The sequence below is a fragment of the Diceros bicornis genome, chromosome 12, assembly GCF_020826845.1.
Source record: "Diceros bicornis minor isolate mBicDic1 chromosome 12, mDicBic1.mat.cur, whole genome shotgun sequence".
Lineage (NCBI taxonomy): Eukaryota > Metazoa > Chordata > Mammalia > Perissodactyla > Rhinocerotidae > Diceros > Diceros bicornis.
The window spans coordinates 19,348,938-19,360,080 of NC_080751.1; the positions used below are offsets into that span (position 1 = coordinate 19,348,938).

Here is an 11,143-nt window from a genome sequence, read left to right on the forward strand (position 1 = left end):
GATATGAAAAAATCCACTCTTTCAAGATCCTTTTCCTGTCACTCTCCCTGTCATGCTTACATCACAAAGAGAAAGTATCACTTTGCTTTCCTAGATGTTGTGCCTTTGCCAGCAATTTTTTTCTTTACATTGTCACCTAACAAAATCCTGCTCAGTGTTCAAGTTCCAGATCCAAAGTTATCCCCTCTATGAAGTCTCCTAAGCCTCTCTCATCTCAACCAAAATTAATTATTTCACCAATTCTGTTTCCCTAGCCCTTTGTCTCGTCTACTAAACTGTGAAATCACTGAGAGCCAGGGACATGTCTTAGGCATTTTGTAATTCCACAAATTTAGCATAGTTTGATAAGTACTTAATTGACTTGATGTATTCCTTACTGTAGCCAGGCAATCCTGCTTGGAATCTAGGGACGTGTCTTTTGTTAGAGGACCACATCTTCTTTCTCTAGGGGTAATGACCACCATCACCACCACCACCATCATTGCCGCCGCCACCACCACCACCACCACCATCATCACCATCACCACCACCACCACCACCATCACCACTACCATCACCACACCACCATCATTACCACCACCACCACCACCATCATCACCATCACCACCACCACCACCCTCCTCATCACCATCACCATACCACCATCATTACCACTACCACTACCACCATCATCACCATTACCACCTATCATCTGGGCACTCACATACACCAAATGCTTCGTTAAAGGTTTTAATTTAATATTATTTAATCTTTACCACACTTTTGCGAGGCAGAAATTTTAACACCTATTTTATTGATAAGAAGACTGAGGTACAGAGAGGCTAAATAATTTGCCCAAGCTCACAAAGCTTGGTGAAAGGCTGATCTGGTATTTGAAGCTGGAGACGCCTGATTCTGAAGTTGGCTCTCTTAACCCCTGTGCTTGAGCCTCAGTTCGTTCCCGTGAGGCACTGGGGCACATTTCACGCATGGAGTCTTGAGAGAAAGGGAACAAAGGACTGTCCTAGCAAACACCATGGCTTATATGTGTATGCACACATGGCAGGACCTAGCAACACTGAAGGGCAAAGCATCGCCTATCTGTGACCTTCACTCTTCCTCTTCCATATCATATTGGGCTTCTCCTACCATCGTCTAAAATTAAGAACTCTGCTTGGTGTCTGGCTCTGAGGTGTCTGCTGCCTCAGCTACACCCTCACTATAAGGAGAAAGGCCATCATTATGGGGCAGCTTTTCTTGTCTTCCTGTTCAGTCTTACGATTTACTATGGGAGGGAGAGAACCACATCAGGAGCACCTGGGAAGCTTTTCCAAAATATATATGCCTGCCCTAGCCCCCTGAGGTTCTGATCTGGCCCCTGGTTGATAACCACTGGTTTACCATATTCATTTCCAAGGTCTACAATTTCCACTGGCCCTCTTATCACTAAAGCCTTCCTCCTTGTTTCTCTAGACAAATGCTCCTCCTGCTCAGATATAGTCCTAGGGTGTTAAAAATCAGCATCACTGGCATGCCTTGCTCTACCCTGCAATCTTTCAGTCAGGAGTTCTCAATCAGGGTGGCACCATCTCACAGGAAGGCATTTAGATATAAATGTAGAGGCATTTATTTATTGGTTGTCACAGTAGCCAGGAAGGCTAATGATATTTACAAAGTAAGGATCAGAAATGTTAAGCATCCTACAGTCCCTCACAGTGAAAAATTGTCCCACTGAAAATGCCAAAGCACCCCCATTGAGAAACACGTTGATTGGAGCCCAGATGCTCTTGATTCAAACTCTGAATCAGCCTCTGCAATATATGGGCATCCTCTCGGCTGAGCCACTGCAGTGTTCCAGGAGCTGTTCTCCCTTCCCAGCCTTTCATATTCCCTCATATTCCACAAACTGTGGAAAAAGAGATTCTTAGCTTTCCAATATATTCCTGTCATACTTAAAAAGCAGGGAAGCATCTAATCTCCATTTCTACCCGCCATTTAATATAATTTAATCATCTGCCCGCTGCACTGAACGTTTCATCTAAAGTATGAGAGGGACGAGGAAGGGAGGAAAAGAGCAGGAGCCACCACTGCCTCATGGGCAGATTTCAACTGTCATGTCTGATAGTTCTTCCAGGTTGATGAATACATCTAAGACCTAGCTCAAATCTGACCCTTTTCCAGAAGTCTCATCTCTTTACCCTCCCTCAGCGAGTACCCCTTTCTTGCTTACTCAGGCCAAAGCAGTGGATAATTACAGGTTTGTAGCAGAGGCTTTACTAAAAGTTACTATCCAACATACGTGGCTCTCTTTTCCTTTTAGATACAGAAGAGGATGACATTTTTTCACCCACTTTCCATAGGGTGAAGCCACGTGACTAGTTCTGACCAATGGGTTGTGAGTGGGTGGAAGGAGGCATGCCATTTCTAGCAGCAGAATTGCATTGCCAGTCAGAGACCCTCCACCATTTTCTTCCCTTGTAGCCGTGATGGTGGAAGCTGGTGTTAAGAAGGAGTCTCCAGCAGTCTGGCTTCCAGAACAACTACCGTGAGCAGAGCTCCTGCTGGCCCTCATCAGACATGCGGCACAGGCAGAGATTACAAACAAGGTTTTATACCTTTGTTCTTTTGTGTGACTGAGATTTGGGGGATTGTTTGTTACCACAGCCATAACCTGACCTACCCTGACTGATCTGATGTTCTTTTGCATGTTTAGATTCTTTTCATCTTTGTGCGTAGATCATGAGTCAGAGAGGCTGGGGTTTGAGGCTGAGTTTCACCACTTAGAGTAACCTTGGCTAGCCTTTCTAAACCTCAGTTTCCTCACATGTCAAATGGTGATCATGACTGTGCTGACCTTAGGTGGTTGTAAAGACTAAACGGGATCACAGAGGCAAAGCGCTTGCCACAGTGTCTGGCAGGGACCAAGGGCTCAGTAAACGTTACTTATTTCTTCTCCTTATTGATCTAAAATTGACTTCATCAGCCCCCTGCCCCAAATCCTCATTGGAGCCTGTAGCTTTGGCTGCCTGGAGTCCTTTTAATGTCCTTCTGCCTAAAAAGCAGATAGTCTGGGACTGCTTCCTGCTTCTTTTACATTCCTTGCAGCTCCCAGAACAGGACATTGCCTGCAATAGGCATTGTCTTATCCATGCCTTTAATGGAGTGCATGCTTGTGATTGGAATTGAGAACATATTTATGCCAAATGAATGAAAGAATCAGCTCAGCCAAATTGAAAAAATTTCATTACTTTTCTCAGTACGACCCTGGCATGTCTGGGAAATATATCAGGAAATGTCCACATACCCACTTTGTCTTTTGTTGCCAAGTAATGGCTGGGAGAGGTGAAACCCAGTCTCTTGGCCACATATCAAAAATAGACACACGTTCTAAATTAGCATAAAGCAAATTGCATTTGCATTTATGTGACAGCCAAGTCTCGCTAAGGGATGCCAGAGTTTGTTCCTGGACCACTGGGAGTCCTTTAGCACTTGGAGATAATTACAGGTTATCTTAGGACGGGTGCCTTCCTCCAGCACTCCTGGATTCTATTCTCAGCTTGACACTGAGTTTTACCAGGTCCCACAGCTAAGGAAATGAGATGTAATTACTTGGCTGACCCAGACAGAAACACAAAACAAAACAAAACACTTTTGCCTTATTTATTTTTATTTTTGACCCATATGCCAAATCTTCCAATTTGTAGCTAGCTTTGCCAACTAACACCGGGCCTGATAAATCCTCTCCAAACCTGGAACCTAATTGGAGGAATATTTAAAACCAACCATAGAATCCGTCTCAATACCAAAAAAAAAAAAACCAAAGAGACATTCCTGGCCCCTGAAAAGCTTTTTTCCTGATGCCTCTTTGAAGTATTATTGTAGCATTTTCAAGGTACCTTCTAATGGACTGTTTTCCTTATTCAGAACCATTTTTGCACTTTCATTACTTGAAGCCTTCCTCCAAAGCATTTCTTAAAACACGCCGCATCTGTGTGTTTTAACACATCTACAGAGTTGAATTTCCCTTTTCCATGAGATTCAATCTGAACAAATTACTAATTTATTGGACCTTCAAGTGCATCATAATCAAATGTCCTTAGAGTCCTGTCCATCAGTTAACCCTCAGATCTCTGAAGCATCTCTGCAGGCTGCAGGGGATTGGAGTCCCTGAAACTTGGAATCAACGATCGCTGATTTAACAGCAGAACAGTAGCTCCTCAATTAAGTAATCCTAATTGCCTCATGTGCCATCATTTACTGAAACTCTGATGCAGGGACTTTTAACTCCTGGAATCTACCCAGTTCCTCTAGTTGTATTGCCGTATGCTTTTCATTATGACCCAATGGAACAGGGCAGTGATGAGTGGAAAGAGCTGGGCTGGGATTCAGAAGCAGACATCATCCCAGCTCTGTCATGATCTAATCCTAGGTCCTTGGGCAGGTCACTTAATCCAGTGGGTTGACAAAGGTTGAACAGTTTTCTCATCTGTAAATTAGAGACAGCAGTGCTTGCCCTAGTACCGAGCAAGCATGTCTTTGGGTCACTTGTGAGATGCCATAAGTATTGGGAAACTTTAGTTCTGACTCTAAAGATTTCTTTTGTAAGTTAGCAGCTGGAAACCCAGAAGGTATTTTCCCAGAAAAACAATACTATACCTGGTGGTGAGGGTCCCAGTCTAATGCTATAAAAACCTATTTTATGACCATATCCCTGAGGTATAACACATAGTAACGGTCCTACAGATCATCACCACCACGAGAGCATCTAATTATGAGTGTTGCAGTTGGAGGTCTGGGTGAGTGGCAAGATGGGGTCCCCTTGTATGTGGGAAAAGAAAAAGAGAAAATTGGTACTGAACAAAAAGAAGGCAGAGGGAGGAGTTCTGGGGCTCTGATGGGGAAGGAGCACATGTGAGCCTGTGGAGGGCCTTTACAAATGGAAGGATTGATTGAGTGACAGGCTGTGGCTTTGGGAAGTCCTATAAATAAAGCTATTCAGTGCTTGCTGTCACCCTCCAGCCCATAATCTCCTCCACTCCTTTTGAAGTCTTTAGGGCACACATGAATATAACAGCACTTCCCCAAGACTGATGATGGAGAATCTACTTTTACCATTTAAGTGACTAATAATAGCTCTCTATAAAATAGGTCAATATGTGATACATAAATATATAGTGTAATGGCGGAAGAGCCCTGTGAGAGAGGAAATGTACATTTATGTCTGTGGGTTGGTCAACTGAGTGTATTCATCTTAGAGGATCCCCTGGAAGACTTAAGGGAGGCTAGCTGCTCCTGACTGTTTTTCTCTGGACAGAGGACTTCCAAATCTGACTTTTCAAATCCCTGATTGAATTCTCAGCAATCTATTTTTCCTGACTGTAACCAGAAAAGCATGTTTAAATGAACATGAAATTCCATCAGTGTAAAGCCTTGAGAAGCCCAGTCCACCAGCCCAGTCGCCAAAGCCACTAATAATGCCCTATTGTGTTACTGTGGTGGTCTAGGTTATCATTATGAAGTCTTTGCTCCTGGTTGAGAAAACATGACATTCCATTAAATGTGTAATCTGGGTTCCCTCCAGGCCAGAGATGCATCCTGCTTAAAGCTGAAATGAGCTGAGACTTAATGCCATGGAAAAGAAGAGAACCATTTACTGGGAAGAAGGGAATTGAGGCGTGAGGAGAAGAATGGTGAATTCAGTGTCCTGTGATCCACTGGTTTCAGCCTGTAGACAGCGCCTTGCCAGCCAAAGGATCTTAGAAGCCCAAGGAAAAAAATGCATCAGCATTCTTTCCCTTTCCACTCTGCTGTGGTTGGGTGCTGGACAGCACTGTTTGAGGAGGTTCTTTCTAGGACAGAAGACCAAGTCTTTAGGGACCACCCAGGGGCCTGTTTGCCATCACTGCCTTTTGGCCCATCCCCCAAGCTCTGGGCTCAACAATCACATAAATTAGCCTGGATTGAGATGGCAAGCTGGAGGTGTGCATGCAATCACACCAAATTCTAGCAAGTTTTTCATTCAGCACAAAAATACCCCTCTCTTCAAGCAATAGGACAACGGAAGGAAGTCAGAGGAGTCCACCTAAACGTAAAGGTAGGTACCTTTAAAGGTCTCCTCACCATTTTTTTCTCCGGACCATTTTTGTGTCCCCATTTTACTGCAAAGGATCCTATGGTGCATTTAGAAATTTACTCCAGGATTAAATATCAAAGAAGCAGCATCCTCTATAATTGCGAGGGGCTTGGAGCTCAGCACGCTGGTTAGAGACCCTCCTCACACTTGAAAGGAGTTTTTAAAAACTCAAAGTCACTTATTTTTGTTGAATATAAAAGTAACATATGTTCATTGTAGAAAATTTTGAAAATTCAGAAAAGCATAAAAACAGAAGTTAAAAGTCCTATCTTCTAGAGAGAAATACTGTTACCTATTGGGTAAATAGAGATATATACATGTGCATGTTTAGCTTTTTTAAAAAGATAGAATTGTAATGCACATAATGTTTGGTAATTGTATTTTCACCTAAGAGTATACTATAAGCATTAAATATTTCTCCTAAAATATCTTACAAGCATGCATACTATGCATATTCAATATTCTGCACAGATCATGCATAACAATAAATCCCGCATTATTGAACATTTAGGTAATTTTTAGCTTTATTATTTAAACAGCACTGCCATAAATATACATATAGATACTTCCTCCTGACTATCTTGGATTTTTACTTTGATACATGTTGACAAATTATCTTCTTGTCTGTGCTATCCAACATGGTAGCCAGATGTGGCTATTTAAATTTATATGAATTAAACTTTTAAATAGAACAGAAAGTTCATTTTCTCAGTTGCACTAGCCACATTTCAAGTGCTCAATAGCTACATGTGGCTGGTAGCTACCATACTGGACAGCGCAGATAGATGTAGAACGTTTCCATTATCATAGAGAGGTCTGTTGGACAGTGCACGTCTAGAAAGACCGTACCAATTTACGTTTTCCTTAGTAAGATATGATGGTGCCTACCTCCCGCAAGTTTGCCAATACTGAATATTGCAATTCTTTAAAAATCTTTGCCAACTTAATAAAAATTACATAGTTTGATATTTTCATTTCTTTACTAGTGAAGTTGAATTTTTTTCTTTGTTTATTGACTTTCATATATGTTTTTTGTGAATTATTTATATAGTAAGCCTATTTTCTATTGGGATCATCTTTTTTCAACTGCTTTTTATACATTAAGGTCACTCTATAAAGAGTAATTTATGTTGCAAAAGTTTTTATAACTTGTTATTATCTTTTATTTATGGCATTTTTTTCACTTATAGAACTGTAAAATTTTAATATATTTAAATCTTTTTATGGTTTTCTTTATTGTTTCTGCCTTGTTTTAAAAGCTCTAAATCTAAGATTACAGTAGTATTCATCCAAATTTTCTTCTAGTTCTTTTGTCATTTCATTTTAAACATTTAAATTTTCAGTCCTTCTGGAATTTATTTTGGTGTGTGGTGTAAAGTATAAATCTAATCTTTTTCACTGTTACCAACCATTTGTCCAAGAATCATTTTTTAAAATAATGAATTCATTCCCCACTGATCTGAACTTCCATTAAATGCTTACATGTCCTTGGATCTATTTCTAGATTTTCTATTCTGTCCACCAATCCTTTGCCTTTACCATCCTGTTTTTATTAATTTGCCTTATAATACTTATTAATATTTGGAAGTATATGTATTTCTTCATTATTCTTTTCCAAAGATGTTTTAGCTCTTTTTACCTGTTTTTTTCCTCTAAGATAAACCTAAAATCATTTTGTTAAATTTCTCTCATCACCAAAATAATTTCTTTCAGAACTTCGATTGAAAAGTTTAATTCAATTTATAAATCAATTTGAGGAGAGTTGATTATCTCTACAGTATGGAGTCCTTCCATTTAGGGACATGGTGATTCTGTCCATTTTTTCAAGTTTCCCTTTTATGTCCTTCTGAGTTTTTTTTTTTTTTTAAAAAAAAAAAAAAAAGCACAATGAAGGGCATCTCTGACTGTTTTCATACAGTCTCCGAATCTGTGAGCTGTTGCTCCCAGCCATTAGAAGTGACAAAAGAAATTCCATTTCTTAGCACTGGAGTATATTTTCAGTATCCACCTTCTCATAAATCTGCAAGAAAGAGATCTCACTTTTCATCCAAAGAATCTGGAGTTCAAAACAGCCTTTACGGAAAAACCAAACTCCAGGGGCAACTGCAAAGCACATTTGGTGTCTAGCTGGCTAGCTTATTTTGCAGGACTCTTTTTCCAACTCCCAAATACTTTCCAGTCTGTGAAATTCATCTCCCCACCACTGTAACAGCAAGCTCCTCCCCTGGCACCGGGGAACTCACATAGTTTTAAGGAGCATGGATCTTCTCTGAGGGGCTTTTTATTGTTGAAGTTGGTTTTTAGCAGATAGCATGAAGCTTCCTTGAATGACGGCGGCTTGGCAAATCTAAGGGGGATTTGGGAAGTGTTTTACTGGTCAGAGTTCAGCTCTCCCTTTAGCACAGTCCTAAAGCCTAACCACTATCCGTTTTCAGAAGGAAACCAGGGCTCCTGCACCTCCCTGGTAGCCCACCAGTCAAGAACTTGAATTCGCCTACATCAAGCAGAGCGGGAGGGGGAATTTACTCGTAGGGGACTTTTGGCAATGTCTAGAGACATTTTTGGTTGTCACCACTGTGGACTAGGGGTCGGGGGGGCACGCAGAGAATGGAGGGAGGTGGTACTGGCATCTAGTGGGTAAGGCCAGGGATGCTGCTAAACGCCCTACAACGCACAGGACAGCCTCACAACAAAGAATTTCCCAGCCTAAAACTCAATGATGACGAGGTTTAGAAATTCGCCTATTTTTACTAACTGTCCAGTCAGTGTGCATTACATTATTAGGAACAAAGGTAATGAATTATGTAAAACAGGGTTTTTTAAAAAAGAGATGATAGGCTTTTAAAAGCCCGCACCTCTTACTTTAGACGTGCCCTAAAGTTCTGCCTCTCCTAAGCAAGCTTTTCCCACCAAGGTTTCTAAAGCAAATGGGAAGGATTCACAGAAGCGTAGTAGGTCAACAGCATCCTCACACTCCTCTCCTCAAACTCACGCTCCTCGGTCACAGAAAGCAAGGCAGAGAAGAAGTTTGTCCCCAAACAAACAGCGACGCCTCCCCTGCGGGGGCTCGGGCAGCGGAGGAGAAGGATGGGGAGGCGCGCGCCCTCGACAAAGGCGCAGCGCTCTCGGTCACTGGAGATGCGTGCCTGTCCCAAAGCGACCCTGCCAACAAGCCCAGCCGGGGAGAAAGCATCATCAGCTTAGCCCAGGGTGGAACAACTCACGGCACTTACTTGTCCAAAATGAAGTACAGGTCAAATCCCCCGTAGCAGGCTGGACCCCCTTCCTCCCTGCGTCCCCCTTGCCCGGCGCAGATGAGCACAAAAGTGGCCAAAGAGAGACACTTGAAGCCAATGCCAAGGGCTTTCTGCTCCACGGTGGCCATGACCTGCAGCCCAGGGAGAGGGTAGGGTCCTCTCCTTCCCACGCTTCTCGAACTCGCCAGGACCCTCAGGGGCGCGCCATCCGAGGGGCCCTCCTCTCGGGCCCTTTATTCCCCCTCGCTCTCCTGAAACTCCCCGGAAGCAATTGTCTGGAGGAGTTCAAGGTTTTCCTTCTGGTTTCCGCTTCGATTCTGTTTCTAGGTTTCGAGTTTCAAGAATCCCAATACTGTACTCCGTTTTTTTAAAGGGGCTGCTCCTGACTCGGGCCGGCTGGCCGCTTCGGAGGCTGCGCTGAGGTTTTGCAATTGAAGCAGTTCCGTCCTGTCGGTTCTTTGTCCCAGATTTTAAATATTATGGGGTGGGTTTTCAAATTGTTCTTGGTTGGGGGAGTGCTTTGCCTTTTCTCCCTCCTCTCTACCCCCCTTTCCCATTTTGATGGGGCAAGAAAGTTCAAAGGGTGCCACCTTGTGGCCGAAGACGGCGAAAGCACTTTTCGGCGTTCGTGGGAGTGTGGCTGGGCCTTTTTCTCATTCCTTCCTTTTTCTCAGGCATCTTCCCTTTCTCCCTTTCACCACTACCTCACATTCACATTCCTAGTTCTCTCTCACTCTCTAGCCTTTTTATCCCTGTCCTTTCCTTTCCTATCCTACGTCTGCTGATAAGGTCACTGTAAACATTTGATGAGAACTGACATTTCCAAGCACCGTGGCTCGGACCCCAGGCTGGGACTTTTGCAGACAAGCCATTGTGCGATGAAGTAGAGAAGAACGGCGCCTTTGTGATCTGAATCATCCAAATGACCTTACTGTACTTTTAGTGCAGATCATAGAAGAGACTGTTGGGGTCCAGTAATGTGGCTGAAAACAGCATAAACAGTCCCACAGAGAAGGCTGCTCCTGGCATGGAACAGCTGAGTATTCTAGATTGTCTCCATCTCCAGATTTCAGAGATTCTGTGATAAGTTCTTTTCAGCCTGTGAACTTTGACTTTTTTCACCCTATCTTTGATTTAGGGCAGAGGAAGTAAATGGCTTACAAGAGTATTGACCTTCCAAACAGTTTGGGACTGACAAGGAAGTCCTGTGTTAGCCTTTCTAAGGTGAGGGATCCTCTAAAGTGAGGGACGCCTGGTTCCAGACAGGAATCAAGTTTTAGTTTTATATGTCTTCCACTTTGGGAGTCCTTAATACATGCTCATGCTCCATTTTCCAGGATTATTTCTCCAGACACACATCTTCCCCTCCACTTGTGAGCCTCTAAGTTTTAGAAATTCATACTGCATTGTGCTAGCCTGCCTCCAAAATGATCCCCAGCGTTCCTCACCTCCTGGTATATACTCCCTCTCCCACACTGAATAAAATGTGTGTGGAGTTAATATGATATTGTGGAAATGATGGTGTGTGACTTCTGAGGCTAGGTTATCAAAGATATCATGGTTTCCTCCTTGCCTTCTTGGATCACTTGCTCTGGGGAGCCCAATGCCACGTTGTGAGGTCACTCCAGCAGTCCTATGGAGGAATTCATGTGGTAAGAAACTGAAATCTGTTGACAGCCAGCATCAATTTGCCAGCGATGTAAGTGATCCGTCTTGGAAGTGGATCCTCTAGCCCCAGTCAAGCCTTCAGATGACTGCAGCCCTTGCTAGCATC

The 11,143-nt window shown here is 42.9% G+C and overlaps 1 protein-coding gene across 1 annotated transcript in view; it reads right to left on the bottom strand.

The window, feature by feature from the left end:
- The window catches only part of ANTXR1 (ANTXR cell adhesion molecule 1), a 222,129-nt gene extending 212,291 nt beyond the window's left edge, over positions 1-9,838 (bottom strand). Inside the window, exon 1 of the mRNA XM_058551049.1 lies at positions 9,346-9,838. Within this exon, the coding sequence (XP_058407032.1) occupies positions 9,346-9,497 (152 nt within the window). The 5' untranslated portion in view covers positions 9,498-9,838. The remainder of the gene's footprint in view (positions 1-9,345) is intronic.
- Positions 9,839-11,143: the final 1,305 nt, after the last annotated feature.